The sequence below is a fragment of the Ammospiza nelsoni genome, chromosome 19 (genome assembly GCF_027579445.1).
Source record: "Ammospiza nelsoni isolate bAmmNel1 chromosome 19, bAmmNel1.pri, whole genome shotgun sequence".
Classification (NCBI taxonomy): Eukaryota; Metazoa; Chordata; class Aves; order Passeriformes; family Passerellidae; genus Ammospiza; species Ammospiza nelsoni.
Window position 1 is genome coordinate 7,317,670 of NC_080651.1, and position 18,826 is coordinate 7,336,495.

The 18,826-nt window shown below is 55.0% G+C and overlaps 1 protein-coding gene and 1 long non-coding RNA gene across 2 annotated transcripts; one reads left to right on the forward strand and one right to left on the reverse strand.

The window, feature by feature from the left end:
- Window positions 1-1,815: 1,815 nt before the first annotated feature.
- On the forward strand, window positions 1,816-14,648 carry ST6GALNAC2 (ST6 N-acetylgalactosaminide alpha-2,6-sialyltransferase 2). The gene is made up of 10 exons (XM_059486091.1): window positions 1,816-2,051; window positions 6,980-7,072; window positions 7,195-7,252; window positions 7,843-8,017; window positions 8,729-8,894; window positions 9,603-9,741; window positions 10,570-10,673; window positions 10,825-10,908; window positions 11,441-11,540; window positions 11,712-14,648. Exons 1-10 carry the CDS (start codon window positions 1,927-1,929, stop codon window positions 11,877-11,879), a joined length of 1,212 nt encoding a protein of 403 aa, XP_059342074.1. The 5' UTR covers window positions 1,816-1,926; the 3' UTR covers window positions 11,880-14,648.
- On the reverse strand, window positions 13,979-17,250 carry LOC132082039 (uncharacterized). Its single transcript, XR_009419762.1, has 5 exons — window positions 17,211-17,250; window positions 16,528-16,613; window positions 15,414-15,501; window positions 14,234-14,358; window positions 13,979-14,058 (listed from the first exon to the last, which is right to left on the reverse strand). It is a non-coding gene; the product is annotated as an uncharacterized LOC132082039 (long non-coding RNA).
- Between the last annotated feature and the right edge of the window lie 1,576 nt (window positions 17,251-18,826).

Sequence of the window (18,826 nt, forward strand, 5' to 3'; positions counted from 1 at the left end):
CATCAATGCACCCCCATTTCCCTGAGCTGCCTTTTGCTACTGGGGTATATGTGACCCCCTCCTTCTGCCTGTTCTTCCTCAGCTCTAGCTCCAGCTGAGCTTTAAGCTCTATCTCATCCCTGTGTGTCCAAGTGGTCATGGTCTGTCCTGTCCTTCCAGCTGTTCTCTCCTTTCCTGAGATAACCCATGCCCAGCCAGCCTTCCTGCCACAGCTCCCCTGCAAGTTCGCTTTAAAATCAAGGGGTTCCCTGCAAGTTTGCTTTAAAATCAGCCTGGCCACCATCCCTTTGTGGTGTCCCTGGTCCAGGGTCCTCTCTCCCAGTGGGACAAGGCCAGCAGTGACAGCACTGAGCTGCTCCTGTGTTCACACCACAGCCTTGGCATTTCATGGATGCCACCACGGTGCCATCCCCACAGAGCCAAAATTCCCAGAGGAACAGGGCTGGCAATGGAGGGATCTGTAGTAATGGAAGCAAGTGGAGATTGAAGCCAACTCCTGTTAAAATGTGCTTTGCTTTTGTCTTCCTTTGAACCTGTCTGGGCAGGCTGGAAAGGAAGTGGGGAGTGGTTGGATCTGAGGGGATAAAGGAGTGTTGGGGAAAATGCAGGCACAGTGGGACTCAGGGACAGGGGTTGGGCCCAGGTTTTGGGGCTGAATAATGCAAGAGGGTATTTGTGGAGGGGCTGGAGTGTGTGAGAGCCTGGAACAACACACAAGTGCTCAGGGAGCCATAGGAAAAGGGTTTGGATGGAGCAGGGCTCACCAAGTGCTGCTCCCCAAGTCTGGTGATTTCCTAAAAATCCAACCCCCCAAAATCCCTACAGCTCAACTGAAAAGGCTTGTTTGCCTGCTGAGTCCCTTCCCCCACTGCCACAAACATTTTGGTATGCATATCCTTCAGTTCACAGGCTGGTTCTTTCAGAGTTGAACTAAAATAACACCAAGATATTCTTTCAAAAAAGAAACTGGAGCACATCCTCTCCGAAAATACCAAAATAATTCATGCAAAATTTCCCCCAAACCCGTTCCTCCTTTCCTCCAACCCAAACTCTTTGTCGAGCTTCCCACAAAGCCCTGAAAGGTTTTGTTTGCTGCAAATGCAGGCGATCCATTCAGCCAGAAAGTGGCCGGGGACCGGGGGGCACCACCCCGACTGTGTTCCCCCTCCTCTTTAGTGCCAAAAAACCCCATCAGTTTTGGGAGGTTTTTTTTGCCACCCCCCCCCTTTTCTCTCACATTTGTGGGGTTCCCCCACATCCTGGAAGGTTTAGGGGTTGGCTGCAACAGGATGTTGCTATCAGGGTGCCAACTTCAGAGCCTGCAGTTTCAGAGCACAAAATAAAAATAATAAAAATACAATAAAAAGTTAATAAAATATAATAAAAATGTAATAAAATAAAAATAAAAATAAAAGTAAAAATTATTGATTATGATGATGATTGATGATGTTGTTCGGGGGTAGCACCGCGGGGCCGCCCGGCGTCCGTGCGGTGCAGCCCAAACACGCACGTGTTTGAGTCGAAAAAGAAAGTTACAAAAAGGGGAAACCCGGCTTACGAGCCGTGGGTAAGTGACATTAAGAGGTGAAAAAAAAAAAAAAAAAAAAAAAAAAAAAAAAAAAAAAAAAAAAGGAAAAAAATTTTTCTCAGTTCCCTTCTGGTCTGGGTAAATGTTTAATCCCCAGCTCGCAGAAAATGCAGCTCAAAAGTGGTTTTTTTCTCAGCAAGTCTGAACCAGTCAGCCTGGTGCCTCCTCCCTCCGGCTTTCACCCTCCCTCCCATCGCTCCGGAGGAATATCCCAGCCTGCTCCGAAGTGCGGCCGGGCTCCCGGGGCAGGGCGAGCAGAGGGGCCGGCAAGTTTCTGTGCCCGGGGCTGGCTGCCACTCCCGCTGCCCTGCACGGCTCCGGGGGCTGAACTGCCCACGATGGGGTCTCCCCACTGGAAAAGGCTCTGCCTTCTGCTCCTGGCGGGTTTAACATCCTCCCTGCTCCTCTACAGTCACTACCGCGCTACGGTGGAGGCGCCCGGCAGCCCGAGGATCATGGCAAGGTAAGGGGCGCGGGGATGGGAGAGGGCAGGGAGCTGTGAATCTGTTCTGAATCGGGGTGCCGGTGTGGGTTCCTTAGGGCTGGTGATCCCAGCTCTGCCCCCGGCCGGTTTGGAGAATGGGCTGGCAGCGTGCTCGAAGGGGTCCTGGGTGCTGCCCGCGGCCCCCAGCGCTGCCCAGAGCGGCACCCCAAGCCATGGAGGCTCCCCAAGGGTCCCCACACTGGGCTGAGCCCCTCCAAGGGCTCGGCACATCGCGGTGCGGAGCAGCCCCTGCTGAGAGCAGGCACGGCCGAGCGTGGGCATCCAGCCGCTCGCGGAGCCGCCGCGTGTTCCCGCCGGGCTGGGCGGGACCGGAGCCCGCCGATTGTCCCGGGCGAGCAGCACAATCCCAAGGACGAACATTGCCATGGCCCCCAGGGAGTGCACCCACCCGCCTGCAGAGGCAGGGCACGGCTGCCCCGCTCTGGGATCGCCCACACCGCTCGCGAACTCGGGGCTGCAGCGTTCCCCAAACTCCAGCGATTTGCGGCTCCCCCTTTGTCTGCCTCCCCTGCATCCTCCAAACCTCCCGGAGCCGTTCAGAGCCTCCCCGTGCCCCGCCATGGTGGTGCCGGGGAGCCCCGGTGGGTGCGGGGGAAGGAGCCCGCACAGCTCTCGGGATGTGGGACTCGCTGCCCTGTCCCCTCCAGCATCAGGTGCTGGGCCAGGAGGGCTCTGCGGGTGTCCCACACCTCCCCCTGGGTGCTTGGGTGCCATCGGTGTGACAGAGCCCAGCCGGAACGGGGATGCTGTGGGACCGGAGCCGGTCCTGCGCAGGGTGAGATTTGCTGAGGGTGCAGCAGGATGAGCTGCCCTGGGCTTCAGACCTTCTCTCTTCCCCAGCTGGGAGCTCTCCTTGCCCGATGCCGCCGTGCCAAAGCAGAGGTCCCCTCTCCCGGCAGGATGGTGGGTCAGGAGTACCTGCAGCAGCCCGGGCTGGCTCTTGGCTCTTTGCACCCTCACCATGGCAGCAGTGCCAGCGTTATCAAAACCTGCCCAGGGCAGTCACAGCTGGAGTGGGAGCAGCTCCCCACAAACAGATTGATGTCCACAAAAGGGGAAACTGAGGCCCATGAGGGCAGCAGAACATGACCATGGCCCACGCTGGAGCTGGGAATGGAAACCAGCTGTGCCCTGACACAGTGTCTGTGGGTTTGGAGAAAACCCATGGGATGAAGCAGGGAGCAGGATCCCCCCACCACATGCCAGGTTAACCTGCCTGGACCTGCCACAGCTCCAGGTCACCTTCCTTGGAAAGCCAGCGCAGCTCCAGCCCTGACTGATGGGACCAAGGGTCAGCTTGTCCAGGGGGGAGGTAACACAGAGCTGACCTGTGCTCCAGAGCCCTCCTGGACTCTCCTCTTGGCTTTAATTCAACCCCTAAAGCTAAACCCTAACCAGAGGGCTGCCTGTTTGCTTCAGCTCCCTGTCTTTGGGAAACATGGCACTGTATGAGTGCTGCTCATCCCACAGAGCTGTGTCCCTGCAGGAGCTGGTGCTGCCCTGCTGGCTGAGTCCAGAGCTGGGACTGGGCTGGCCATTTCACAAGGCTGAGGTGCCCTCACAGAGCACTCATTCCTGCTCTGCCAGCAGGGACAGGAGGCTCAGAGTCCTCACCTGGGCGTGCAGGTTACTTGGTTTCAACAGGAGGTTTGTGCGAGCAGTGTCTCCATGCAGAGGTACAGGGGGATGAAGGGCATCAGGAGGGAGATGATCTCTGATGGATGGTGGCTGCTGCCAGCACCAGCTCACCCCAGGGCCCCCACAGCAATGCCAAGTCCCCCTGCAGTTCTGCACAAAGCTGGTGGCCCCATGGAAGTGGGCAAATGCCCTGTTCCCTGCAGAGCTGGGATGGAGAGAACCAAATCCCCTGTGGTTTGTCCCACTCCCTGCCCATCCATCTCTCCCAAACCCACTGGGGAGCTGCTGGCTGCCCTTGTGGCTTTATTCTTAGGGCAGATGGGACGAGCACAGAGCTCTGCCCAGCTGGCTGTGCCACTCCTGCTCTGCACCAGGCAGAGATGCTGCTGGAGCTCAGCCCTTCGTGGGGAGATGGAGCAAGAGCAGGTTCTTGTTGCTGTTTTGGCTCCCTCCAATGTTTCTGTGGGGCCCTGGGAGTATTTGCTGAAGGTAAGGCTGGAGTGTGTGCTCACAACACTCACACACAGCGTTATCTTCCGGAAATGAGGGATGGCCCTGGACCAGAAACGTCACATTTGTGAATGTCACAGTGGTGAGGGAGCACCCAGCCCTGGCCGGCTCTGCTGCCACCACTGGTGCCTGGGCAGCCACAGCCACTCCTTCCCACAGCCCCATTGTCCATCTGTCGGTCCTGGGCAGGATTGTCATCTTCTGAGTCAACCAAGCAGCACGAGGTGCTTCACCACATCCTGCAGGTGACGTCAAAGCGCTGGGCTCCCCGTCACAGCGCCGCGATGCTGTGCACTGGGGGCCTCCCCAGCAGGGTTTGGGCAGCAGCAGCAATGCTGGGGAGCTGGCTTCGGCACCCACAGCTGGCAAGCAAGGGCAGGGAGGTGCTGGCACTGAGTTATCAGCTCAGCACAAAGCCTGGAAGAAACGATGAGCAGGTGCCACCCACTGTGTCCGGCCATGGGTGGGGCTGGGGCACAGCTTCCATGGAAGGTCAGCAGGAGCCAAGGTGCCAGGCTGCCTGTGCCCACCTCCCTCCATCCTGGGCATAGCCAGGCTGAGCCCCTTGGGGCTCCCACAGATCCCTGGCAGCTCAGAAAGTAGTGCAGCACCCTCACACAGCCACTGCCCAGGGCTCTGCCTTGGCTGCCAGGGAAGGGAAAGGGAAGAAACAGGAGCAGGAGAGCTGGGGAGGGGCTGGGTGGGCAGAGATGTGCAGCTGGGGCTTGTGAGCCTCGTGGGAAGGGCTGGGAGAGGCTGCTTGGCTGCAGCTTAAACCTGGACATGGTGGGTGAGGGTTGCAGCCTCAGTGTTTGATGGGGGCTGCCCCTCTGTGGCCAGAAAATGGATGAGTGGCAAACCCAGGGGCTTTGCACACAGGGGCTTCAGTGCTTCACAGGAGCCAGCTCGGGGTTGGAGCAGGGAGGTTTCCCCAGTCCTGGTCCATCTGTTGGGTGGTGGAGGTGTTGATAAGCTCTGCTGCTGAGCACATGGGCTGGGGATCACCTGCACTGGGAGATAAAAGGCAGCAAGTGGGGCTGGGCAGCTCCTGCACCCCAGGGCAGTTCCTTGCAACTCAGGGCAGCTCCTTGCAACTCAGGGCAGCTCCTTGCAACTCAGGGCAGCTCCTGCACCCCAGGGGCAGTTCCCTGCACCCCAGAGCAGCTCTCAGGGCTGAGCCCACTCAGGGTGCAGAGCTGTGGGACACTTGTGTGGAGAGCTTTGCTCTGGGGGACATGCTGTCAGTGCCAGGGCTGGAAAAGCAGATCCCAGCATCACCAGCACCTCTGGTACAGCCTCTGGTGGCCTTGTCCTTTCTGTGAGCAGACCCTGCACTGCCCCCTGCAAGCCAAGGGAACATTTGCTCAGGCTGGGATGAGTTGGATGATGCAAGATAGCACCAAAAGGCCCTGCAGAAAGCTGCAGCACTGCATCTCTCTGGGATGGCTCAGTCTTGAGCATTTCCCCTCCCTCCTCTCTCTGCCTGCTCAGGTGGTGTCGGGATGAGCCTCAGGGTGAGCTGGTGGGGTCCCACTGTGCTGTCCCCTGGGCTGTTTGGAGATGTGGGGGCTTTGCAGGGCTCTGCTCCTGCTGGGATCCTGACTTCCCATCAGGCACCAAGGCAAGACACACAGGCTTGATTTCAAAGCTGCCCTGCTCCACTGTTGGGGCTCAGCACCCCCAGCATGCCCTGCCCAGAGCTGCCAGCGCTGGGATGGTGCAAGGAAGGTGCTGGGAACAAAACCTGCTTGGTGCTGCCCTTCCATCCACGCCTGGGGAGATGCTGCAGCCCCGGTTCCAGCCCCCAGGCAGGGTGCTGGGCTGTCCCCCCATGTCAGGCCATGCCCCCACAGTGGCACAGAGCAGTGTTTGGGTGGCAGACAGGTTTGGATCTGCTCCTGGGCAGGGCTGTGGGTGCTGCTGGTGTTGACAGGGGCCGTGGCAGGGACAGAAACCCAACTCCTGCTGTGCCCCTGTGCCAGGACATGCCGTGCCAGCAGGGCTGGGGGGGTGAGCTCTGCTCCCCACCTGCCTTTACCTGTCCCCAGGCTCCAGCAGAGATCCTGTAACAAGGAGCCCTTGTCTGCTCCACAATAGCCCCCTTCTGGCTGCAGCACCTGCTGCTGGGGGCTCTGAAGGGCCTTTCTGTGTGGGGATCAATGGCAGCCTGTTCCCCTCCGGTGGGCTCCCACCTCCTGCCCCCTGCCCACCCCACTGCCCCCCCAGGGGCTGGGGCAGCTCAGCCTGGCCCCGTGGGGCTCAGGGCACCCCAAGCTGCTCAAGCCCTGCTGCTAATGAAGGATCAGGGCATGCCCCAGCTGCTCCCATGGCAGAGGGTGTCCCATGCACCCCGAGAACCTCCAGAGCCCAGGTGCTGTGGTAGAACAACTGAATGTGTCCTGCTGACCTGTCCAGTTTATTCCAGCCCGGTCCTCTTGGACTTGAGAATGGTGGGATGGTGGGAAGAGACAGAGAGGTCTCAGCAGGATTCCCCCAAGGCTGCAGGCTGTGCTTGGTGTGGTGTTTGCTTTATGGGAGTCCAGGAGATGGTGGCTGCACAAACCCTGTATTTTGCAAATCCTCATCTCTCCACCTGCAGAGGGGCATGGGTGGGCACAGCAGTGGTGAAGAGGAGATAAATGGAGAGGTCGTGGCGCTGCCCTGTGGCTCTCACACGGGAGGATGTCAGGGTGCTCAGTGTCACCTCCTCAGCCGAGCTCTCCCTTGTCTTCTCCCAGCTTGCTGCAGCCAGGGCCGCTGGTCCTGGCTCCCTCAGGGACACCACAGGGAGCTGGCAGCCACAGGTGGGCTCCTGGAGGCAGCTTGGAGAGGTAAGGAGGGGACATGCTCAGCCATCCTGGCAGGAACTGGGAGGCCCTGCCCACTGTGGGCTTCCCCAGTGCCCAAGCAATGGATTTTTAACTCCATATGTTATATGTTTCCCCCATCCCAGTGGGAATTCCTTCGAGCCCTCTGCCGAGCTGGAGGAGCCGGAGCCCAGCAGGAAGCAGGTAATCATCAGCACAGCACAGTATTGTCCATGGTGCCCCTCCAGCTGGGTTGGGTGCTTGAAGGGTTGTGTGGGGAGGCTGAGGAGGAGCAGCATCCTCTGGAAGGGATTTACAGAGGAGCAACCTTGTCCATCCACACAAGTGATTGTCCCTGCTGCCATTGCCCAGTGTGGAGGCTGCAGCAGCATCACCACCCCCTCCAGCCCCGTGACTCCTGGGCCAGCAGCCCAGGCTGGAGACTCATGGGGATGGACCCAGGCCCTGAGGGGAGCTGTTTCTGTTCTGTTCTCACAGAGCAGAGCCCTTTAATGTGTTGCCCACACCTGAAGGTGCTGAATCTTTCACACCCTCAGGTGACTCTGTAAGCCCCAGTTCTGCCAGCCCCACTGAGCTGGCTGCCAGAGGCAGTTTTGCAGCACAAAACCAAGGCAGGAGGCAATGCCCTGCCTGGGTGACCCAGCAGAACATGTGATGGACAAGGAGCATTTCTGTCCCTGGGTTTGTTCTCACCTTGCTGAGGGGTGGAGGTGTCACAGGGAAGGCAGACCCAGGCTGGAGACTGAGCAGGGATTCTCCTTCCTCCCTCCCAGCCCAGCCCCTGCCTCCACTCTGTGATGGCCAGAGCAAAGGCAGACCCCAAGTTCCGGGAGATCTTCCACTTCAACACCCCCGTGCTGATGTGGGACCAGCACTTCACCCTGGAGACCTGGAACAGGCTGAAGACACGACACGTCCCCTATGGCTGGCAGGGCTTGTCCCTCGCAGGTACAGACCCAGCTGGGGTGTGGGGCAGCTTGAAGGGACTGGGGAGCCCAGAAGAAGGGACTGGAGATGTGGGACAGGCAAGCAGCCCTGCAGAGGAGCCAGGAACGTTGATCTCTTCTCACCCCACCTCCTGGGGCACAGGGTGCGGCTCTTGCTGCATCTTGTGACATTTTCCCTGAATAAAAGCTCCAGTGTTGTCCTTGATTATTAACTGGGGCCGGAGGAGCTCAGACAACCAGCTCCATTGTTGTGCATGGAGATTGTTTCCCTTCCCACCCCAAACCCACTCTCTGTTTTTCCTGGCAGCTGCCAGCTTCAATCCCTGGGCTGGGAAGTGCTGGGAACAGCGAGCAGGAGAGAACCAGTGGCATTTGCAGAGACATTGTCAGGAGGGGATGTGGCCAGCACAGGCAGCAGCATCTGTAGGGCTGGGGCAGGAGATACCTGGATGCATCCTTGTGCTTTGCACAGCCTTGGGTGGGTGGCCACTGTTTGTAGCAGGGTGAGGAGCATGGGGAGATAAGAGATACAAGGTGACACCAAGCTGGGAGAGATTGGGCCTATCTGGTGCCCCCATATGTCATCCGCAGACCTCTCTCCTGCACGGAGTGTGTGCTGCTCCTGGCTGTGCCGTGCCAGCTCTTGCACGTGCTCCCATGGGTTGGCACACACCTTTTCCCTGCTGACTGCTCCCATCCTGCTCCATTCCAGTGGTGGGCAGCACCCTGCAGCTCCTCAACGCCTCGGCCAACCGGCAGCTCTTCGACAGGGCCGCCTTCCCCGGGGGCTGCGTCCGCTGTGCCGTGGTGGGCAACGGTGGCATCCTCAACGGCTCGCGGCAGGGCAAGGCCATCGACAGCCACCACCTGGTCTTCAGGTGAGGGGGAATGCCATGGGTGAAATAAACACGGGCAGGAGACCTTTCTCCTTTTAATGCCTTTATTAAAAGTGATCAGCTCGGGTGGGGAGAAGTGACAGGTCCGCGCTCACACCGCCGCTGCTCCCAGTAGTGGCTTGGAGGAGGAGGAAGAGTTTTTCCTTTGGTCTGTGGGCAGAGCTGGGAATTCCATCCTCACATGAGCACCAGGAGATTCCCTTAATTTTCTGGTTTAACATTTGAGGTCCTCTGTCTAGCTGACATCCTATAATGTTAGGGTGAGGGGTCAAAGGGTCTTAGCAGATACTAGATTCTGTTCCTCACATCTAGGCATCACATCTATTTCATGTTAGCTCATTGTTTTTAGGGGTTTTTGGCTAGGTTTGGTGAGGGGCTTCTCCTGTTGCATGCTGGTTCTGAGGTCTCCTCCTCTTCACCATCCTGGTGCCATCCTCCAGGAAGCAGTAGGGTGCCACTTGACAAAAGGGGGAATTCTTAACCATCAAGGAATTCTTAACCATCAAGGACAGGTAGTGAACAAAAATGACAGGTGATTACAATAACAAACAGTTAGAACTCCACCCTGGCAGCAACTAGCCCAACCTGTGAACTCTGCAACCTTTAAAAAAAATGGGCAACTTTTCTACTCATAACAATGGGTGCTGGGAGATGCTAGCCCTGGACACGTGTTCTCTGCTTTTCCTGCAGGCTCAATGGTGCCGTGATCAAGGGCTTCGAGGAGGATGTGGGCACCAAGGTCTCCTTCTACGGCTTCACAGTGAACACCATGAAGAACTCCCTCATCTCCTACGAGGAGTACGGCTTCACCCAGGTCCCCCAGGGCAAGGTGAGACCCTGAGGGCTTGTTGGAGACTTGAATCAAGTTGTCCCTTCAGGCTGGGCTTGCTTCTTGAGACCTTCTGTCTTGGTTTGGAAAGAAAGGTGTCTGCTAAGGAAGGCAGGAGCCTCCTCTGAAATGGAGAAAATGAACCCCCCCCCGCCCTCTGAATTGCTATAAATTTGAAATTAAGGGACTCTCAGGCGACAAAAATTATGGGTGCAGGAAATAACAGTTCTTTAATAGGGAAGAAAATAAAAGGATAAAATAAGCAATGCAGTAAACCAAACCAACACTGACAGAGTCAGAACCCAACCTGACACCCTGTGGGTCAGGGTGTTGGCAGCAGTCCCATTGGAATTGTGGCTCAGCCCTCCTGCAGTGTCAGGGGTGGTTCTGCTGGAGCAGGGATCCTGTAGAGAAGGATGTATTCTTCCTCTGAAGATCCAGGGGAAGAGGCAGCTGCTGTTCCTCTGGGGAATCCAGTGGAGAAGCTGTGCTGGTGTTCCAGAATCTCCAGATTATACCCAGGTAGGAATGCTTGGCTCCTCCCTCTGGGCTCCCATCTCCCAATGGGATGCTGCAGTTCTTATCAGCCATGCAGGGACATTCAATAGCTGTTATCAGCAGATGTCCCCTCCCGAGGGAGGAGTGATTGTGATCACTCAGAGAGAGATAAGGAAAACTGCCCACTTGACAAAAAACTGCCATACAGATGGTAACAGAATACATCTTGCCTTGCAATCTGGAACACCTTCCCCCCATGTTGGGAGCCCTCAAGCGTGGGTCGTGTCCCTAAACCCCCCTCCAAGTGCCCTGTGTGTGTCCCTGCTGCAGGACCTGAAGTATATCTTCATCCCCTCGGATATCCGGGACTACGTCATGCTGAAATCGGCCATCCAGGGCAGCCCGGTGCCCGAGGGCTCGGACAAGGGGGACGAGTGAGTACCTCCCCAAGATCCCCCCAGCATCCCCAGTGATGCAGGCATGACTTGCCTGTCCTCTCCCCACATCTGTCCCTCCTGGGATAAACCCCAAGGAGCTCCAGGACTCCCATGACAAAGTTCTGCCCTTCTCCTTGCCCTGCTGCAGCCCAAAGAAGTATTTTGGACCGGAGGCATCTGCAGAGAAGTTCAAGCTGCTGCATCCTGATTTCCTGCAGTACCTGACAGCAAGGTGAGGGTGATGAGCACTGTGGCTGCTGTCTGGCTCTGCTCTGGGCTGGGCTCAGACCATCTGCTTCCCCCTCTGCTCATTCCAGTGCAGACCAGTAGCTGCCCAGCACCAGAGTGCAGTCCCAGTCTCTCCCAGACACTGGAACCACCCTGCCCTGCTGTTTGCACACAGGGCAGAGGAGTCTCCTGCCATTCCTGTTCACTGCAGCACAGTTCACACCCCCTCCTACACCTCCCCATGCACACCTTGGTCTGTTTCCCCAAAACAAATTACATTTTGTCCCAGTCTAACAGGAGCAAAGGTAGGGCCCAACGGGATGGTCTCTTCCTGCCTTTTATGAAAGCAGGTGCCCATGCTGGGGTGGCTCCAAACAGCAGAGAGGTGCCTTTTACCAACCTCTGAGCAAATGAGAGCCCTCGTTTCACTCAGTGCTCCTGCCTCACTGGGCACTGGTGTCACGGGAGAGGGCTGGCTGGCTCTGGGGACTGCAGGGCTGTGCCATCCCCACAGCCACTGTGTCCCCCTGTGCCAGGTTCCTGCGCTCAGAGCTGCTCAACACCCAGTACAGCTCCCTGTACATGCCCAGCACCGGCGCCCTCATGCTCCTCACCGCGCTCCACACCTGCGACCAGGTAAGGGGCCACTGGGCCACTGTTCCCCTGGGGAGAGGGGAATCCCCCCCCTTGGCTGCTGTGGTGGCTGTCCTACAAGTCCCCTGTGCCTGAAGGGAGTGCTGGTGGTGATGGACCACCTGAGGTGAAGCCTTGACCCTTCCTGTGTCTGCCTCACCTCCTTCCCCACAGGTCAGTGCCTATGGGTTCATCACAGCCAACTACGAGCAGTTCTCAGACCACTACTACGAGGTGGAGAAGAAACCTCTGGTGTTTTATGCCAACCATGACATGATGCTGGAGGCAGCGCTCTGGAGGAGCCTGCACCGTGCAGGGATCATCACCCTCTACCAGCGCTGAGGCCGGGTGTTGCCCACAGGGCCAGGTCCAAGGACTCTTGTGGCTCTTCTCCTTTCTCCTGAGGGTCACCTTCTCCCTCCTGAGGGCTCTCCCCAGCTGGCCAGCCAGCCCACGGAGCAGGCTTGCTGCACCACAGCCAGCAGTGATGTGAGGATAACGGGGAAGCTGGTGCTGGTGGAGGAATGTTGCATCTCCTCGGGGATCAGTGTGATGGAACGTGGCCTTTGGGGCAGCCAGAAGCACCACAGCACGTGGCTGTGCCCTGCCAGCCCCATGAGTGTGGCTTTGGGGCAGCAGTGGCCCCTGTGGAGCACAGGAGGGGCAGGGTGATGCTGAAGAGGATGCTGGAAAATGCCCTTCACTTTAAATGCTCATCACCATGGTGGGACTGCAGCAGGCAGGATAAATCCTTGCACTGGAGCTCAGGTGACAAGAAGTGACATGTCTGGGGAACACCTCTCTCCAGAAAGACTGCAAAGTCCCAGCTGTGTGTGGATGTGTGCCACGTTCCAGAAGGATGTTTGCCTCCCTGGTCAGTGGCACAGAGAGCAGGACAGACACAGAGGGCCCTGTCACTGTTCCCTTCTTGAGGTTTGGTGTTTTCTGACAAGGAAGGGGCTCAAAAGCCATCAGCTCCAAGGAGGGTCACAGCAGCTCAGCCAGGACACCAGGATCACGTCCAGGCTCTGAGCAGCCCAGAGGTGACACTGGCCTGGGCCATGTGTGTGTGGCACTGGCTTTGTCAGCCTTTTCTTGCACAGGGACTGCGTGGTGCCTCTGAGAGGCAGCCCCACACCAGGTGGGTCAAAGTGATGGTCACTCTTAATTTCCTTCCCCAAACCCCAAGGGAAGGGAGGGTCCTGAACCCTTCAGCTGTCCCTCAAACACCAGCACTGCTCAGGGAGACCCACCTGGGGAGGCTTCTCTAGCTGGTGGGGGCTGGAGACAGAGCCATGTAATCCAAGACAATTTCCCACTTTGTGTAATTACATAAATGTTGAATGATTGTTTTCCCTAACACCTGTTTTTGTTGTTTTGATGAACTGGGTGGGGTGAGACCCCCCCCCCCCCCTTTACCTCCCACAGCAGAGGAGCAGTAACAGGGAGCAGAGACTTCAACTGCTTCAGAGGCAGACAGGGATGGAAACCAGTTTAAATCATGGAGACTCAAGACTTTTAGCTCTTAGCACAGCCCTTTTCCACTTGGAATGCTATTTACTGTACAAGGTTGGTGCACAGAGATGGCAAAAGATAGCCTGGCCCTGAGCCAGGGAACCTCCAAACCTCCTGAAGCTCCAGCAGGCTGCTTCCAGCTGGTTCACAGACTCAGATTAGGCTCCAACCCTGTTCCAGATGTAATCTCTAGCCTGGGGCCCATCTTGTGTTCCCACGTCTCAAATTAACCTTTGTTCCCATCAGAGCCACCCTACACTGGTACCACAGCAGCCTGTCAGGCCTGTTCTGTGTTCCCAAACACTCAGCAAAACCTTTCGTGACACGAATGAGCCTGATCCTCACATCTCCTGGCCAAGACACCCTGAAACCTCCTCAAACCAGCCCTGGCCAGGCCTCAGGTGACATCTGCAGCACGGTGACACTCAGGGCAGGAGCAGGATGGTGCTGTCGTGGTGCTGCAGTCCTGCCTGGAATCATCCAGCTCACAGGCACACCAGGAACCAAACACTGGGAACCACAATGAGCACTTTCCTTTCTTCTCTCAAAAAGGGACATTCCCAGGCAAGGGTGGAGCTGGTGTTAACTCCATTTTAAGGACTTGTTCATGGCTGTATTCCCAAGCACACCACAAGAACCATTTGGCACCAGACCTTAGCCATAAGTTAGTTTTGTCACACTGTTCCCATGAACACTTCTGGGACAGAATCTGCAGTCACTGAAGTCTTTGTGTTATCAGGTTTGCAATGAAGCATAAGCTCACAACTGCCGTTTCAGGAAGGGTTTTCATCCAAAATCCTTCACACCTGCACAAAACCATTTCTGTCCAAGAAGAATCAGAATCATTACAGTTAGAAAACACCTTTAAGAGCATGGACTCCAACCTTTACAGAAATAACCAAATAAAACCCAACTTCGACTCGTAAGATTTTCCACAACTTATTTTATTCTGGAACAGAAGAAAGCAGGGAACCATTTTTTCCTCCAGCCAACTGTAGATCAGGTCCTGGTGAAAGAAAAACAAAAAACAAAAAACAAAAAACAACAGTATCAGAACAGCTGAAAAGTTCCTGATTTGCACTATTTAATCTGGAGTACAGGTCTCAGGAGACAAAACTTTGCTCCCACCCAGGCCAATGGCACCAGTACCCAAATCCTTTTTAGTTTTAGTGGTCCCTTACCCATGGTGTGGCTGCAGCAACCACTGAGCAGTGAGGAGGAGCCTGTGGCTACACACAAGTGGCCATTTCATGACATATCAGCAGTCATTTGTGACATCCAGTCCAGAACAGTCTTCCTTCTAGATCTGTAGGAAACCACAAACCAAGGCTGTAACTGTTTTCCTAAAAAAGTCCATTCTGAAACAATCCCTGCCCTTCTGATCTCAAAGCACTGAGTAGCTTTTACTTGTCCCATTTATCCTCAGGCTGCCTCTCCACTTTCTTTTCCTTTGGAAGTCAAAAGCTCCAGGTGCTTGCTTGTCCCAGTGCCTGATGCTGTCTGGGAGACAGGTGTGCTGTCAGAGCACCCCAATGCCTGATTTGTGGTGCCATTCCCTCCCCTTTCACAGTCCCAATGACATCCCTGTCACCAGCCCTGCCGGCCTGTCAGAAGCTGTTATTGACCTTCTGCAAACAAAACCAAATTCTGCTCAATAAAGCATAAAATCATTTAGCAGAAGGCAGCTGTCAGCTGCCCAAGACAAAGTGCTGTTCCAGCCTGTGTGTTCAGTGACTGTACAGCAGGGAAGATAAAAAATGCCTTTCTTATCTGCCCTTCAACTTGTCAATGTTTGCACAAGGAACTTGAAAGCTTTTTGCAGCTCTAAACTGTGCTATGACAACAGCAGCTCTGCAGCTGTGCCTGGGACTGCACCTGGAGCTGCCACATGGCACAGGGTGGCAGGACAGGGGACAAACTGTGTCACTCTGGTGCCACTCACACCTACAGGGGACAGATTGTGTCACTCTGGTGCCACTCACACCTACAGGGGACAGACTGTGTCACACTGGTGCCACTCACACCTACAACTGTGTCACACTGGTGCCACTCACACCTGTGGACTCTTTGCAAGGGACAGGGGACCCACTAAGGGAAGCATGTGAGCCTCAGTGGACACTTTCCTCCTCAAGCTGAGTGTCAGACAGGGATAACAGCACATCACAGGCTCAGTGTCTGTCCCAGCCCTGGCTGCACAAACCCCTCATGTTCCCCAAAAACACACACACAGTGCAGATACACAGCTGTTCTCCCTGGGATTTTTCCTGGGAAACCTTCAGAGATTAGGCTCTGCAGGCCTGGCATGTAATTAATGAATTAAAAATAAACAACACACAACACTGAAGAATTCAATTCTCTTACCAGCCTGAAGCCAAACACAGCAGCTGCCCTCTGGCCAAAGCTGTCCTTGGGCAACAGCAGCCCCAGCATTCTGCAGGACCATTTCCTCCTAAATATATGTTGCAATGAACACTGTTAGCAAAAGTACTTTAAATAAAGTCAATTTTCTTTTCCTCACCTTTCCTGAGTAAAAAAACCCCAGCACTGGATCACAGAGCAAGAATTAGACAGAAATTCTCCATTCAAAGACAGGAAACTTTTGTGTCACAAACTTAGCAGAGCAGAAACCTGTCCCTCAAGACACAGAGGAGCATGTTTGCCAGGGGGCTGTCTCATTCACAGACAAGAAGCTTTGGGAGGTGGATGCTGTTTAAATCCTTGCTTAGGGAAGCTCTGAGATGTTGGGGGTTTGGACCCTTTTAAGCTGTTTCAACCTGACATTCTCCTCATCTTCCAGAAACTTCCCAGCCCAACTTGTTCCCTGCACACAAGAATAACCCATCCATCCATGGTGTAATTGGTCTATGGGTTTATCTCCAGAAATGCATTTATCAGGACAGGCACTTCCCCCCAGGTGAAAGCTTCCTCAGGGTGTGTCCTTCACAGGGTGACCCTTTGGGGCAGGTGAGCTGCACCTCCCCAGCCTCAGCAACCTGATGCAAGTTTGAAACTGTCCCAGAGCACCTCCAGGCAGGCAAACAGAGCAATTATTCTGTCACTAGGTCTATTTTTGTGACAGATACAGTTATGAGATGAGCTGTGTCAAGTGTCTCCATAATGGGCTGTCATCCAATCCCTCCTACCTCTCATCCTTCTACTCTGGCTCATCTCTGACCATGCTGACAAGCAAGTGCTCTGCTGGGCACCAACACCAGTAAAATTCCCATTCAATCCATGCTGCTTTTCAGCCTGTGCTCTGTGCCAGCAAAGGGCAGCACACTCAGGTGGCAGCTGTGACAAAGCTACAGCCTTTATTGGCTTAATTACATTCATCAAGCTGTTGGGCTTTTATATCCCCTCCCAGGAATTCAGGAGGGTATAATTTGAGACAGCAGAGCGAGTCTTTCTTCCATAACCCCCCTAGAGGAGAAAAAGAAAACCAGACTATGCCAAGGCAGATGCTGCTGTTTCTCACCATTGTGAAGGTGCACTGTGGGTAAATCAGCTCCCCAGCCAGGGGAGTGTTTCTACCTCTTCTTGACACGGTGTCATGCTCTGAAACTGAGAAAGGGGACAGAGTTAGTTCAGGTACCAAATCACTCCTTTACCTTTGTGTCTCTAACACTGAGCCTCAGAGTTTACACTTCCACAGAGGAAAGATCAAATTCAGACAGGGATAACTTTTATCATCATCACTAGCTCAGCTTCCAGAACAGCTAAAGAGTAGAGGGCCACCCCAAATCGCAAATCTGCTCTTGCCCTCGTGGCTGTCACGCTGCCCATCCGGGTAGCACCGATGCCCGCGGGTACACGCGGCTCCCCGGCCCGCTGAACCCGCCTCGGGGTGCCGGGAGACAGCCCCGGCTGAGGCGCACCCGCTGCCCATAAAACGCTGAGCATGGCTCGGCCAGCCCGCGGTTCCTGGCGCAGCCCCGTCACGGCAGGGCCGGAGCCCCCCTGGCCTCGCTCTCTCCGTCCACCATGGCGGGGAGAGGGGCCACTATCCCGCCTCCCCATGCAGCCCTCGAGCCCTCGCCGCAACCGTACGGGCGGTTCCGACAGCGTGCGGGAGTTCCCCGCACACCATCCGGCCGTCCCCGCGCCCCTCGAGGCTACCGTGCCCGCGGATGGCGGCCGATGGCGGCCGGGCCCACTCACCACACGCAGCTTCGCTGCCATGCCGGCTCAGAGATCGCGGGGAGAGGGGCGGCCGCGGGGGCTCATGGGAGATGTAGTCCTGGGCCGTGAGGGCGCATGGGAATTGTAGTCCGGCCCCCTGAGGAGCGCGAGGGCTGACGGGAAGTGTAGTCCCGTCCCTCAGGAGTAAAGCACGCTCCTGCCCCCCCTCATCCCACTCCTTAATGGGATTTACTAATTATTTATTAATTCTTCATGTCTCCTGTTCATTAGGGACACACGTACAATTGTTCTTAATAGGCCAAATGCTTCAAAAGGCTGAACATGCATCAGCTCATGGAGGAAGGGGCTAATTAGCTGGAAATCAGGGATTAGTCAGAGATTAGTTAGTAAATGTATGTGCCACGCTTTGAGTATGCAGTGATTCCAGGATGTTCTTTGATTGTCCTTTGCTGTTAAAACCTGATGTGAAATCCACAGGATCCTATTTAGCTTCTACATGAAACTATAAATGAAATTATAAAATATATGAAACTATGGATGACTCTATTTAGCTCGTATATGAAGTCAGTGTGAACATCAACAAACTGCAAACAGAACCAATGAGAAGAAACATAAGAACTGCGAACATCCACATTCTGCCCCAAAGGTTTATCCATCCTTGTGATAAAGAACTGGAGTGAATGGGAATGGAGAGACAACAAACCAGAATCTGAAAGCAGCCAAGTGTGAGCACAGATGCCAACCCCAGTGCCACCCCTGAAACGTCTGGGAAGTGCAGGATTCCTGGTCCCTTGGGGGGTTTGGATCAGAGGTGTGCTCACCCAAATTGCCACATTGCCTTTGCCCTCCTGAATGGCCCATGCTGTTTCTTAAAGTTTATTTCAAAAATTCAACTATTGTAAATCAAAGGTGACTCCGACGAAGGGGAGAGAATGATACATCTGATTCTATTGATATCAGAAAGCAAATTAATTACTTTATTATACTATACTATATATATTTCATCTAAACTAAATCTGCCAAGCACGCACTCTGCACACATCTGCTCACACTGCACTGAATCTTGTGATTCTCACCCAACAACACACACACACACACACACACACACACACACACACACACACTCCCGGCCCTGACAGGCCAAGGAAACAAAACATCCTCACTTTGGATAAACAGTCTCCATATTGCATTCTGCTTTGGCACAACACAGGCACAGCAAGTGATAAGAATTGTGTTTTTCCCTTTCTCTGAGGTTCAGAGAATGGGAATCTCAGAAATCCTTGAGAAGAATTGTGCTTTGCTTTTATCTGTGAAGAGAAATGTGGCAACAGTCAACAGGTTGCAGGAAGCTTTAAAAAAATATTGCAAGAAGACTGTAGGGAGATACCAACATGCTATTATAAATAAATAAGCTGCTCCCAGCACCAGCAGCTGGCTGTGGTGTTCCCCAAAAAATGAAACCCCAAATGCTGTCCTGGCTGGGAAGAGCAGTATGCAGAGAGTCCTGGGCTCTGATATGAGCACACAGGAGTCTCCCTGCCCCACAGGAGCTGTGGATTGAGTGTTTGGCCTGGCAGGAAGGCAGATGATGGTAGAGATCAGCAGTAATTAACACAGCCTTCGTTGAAGCAGCC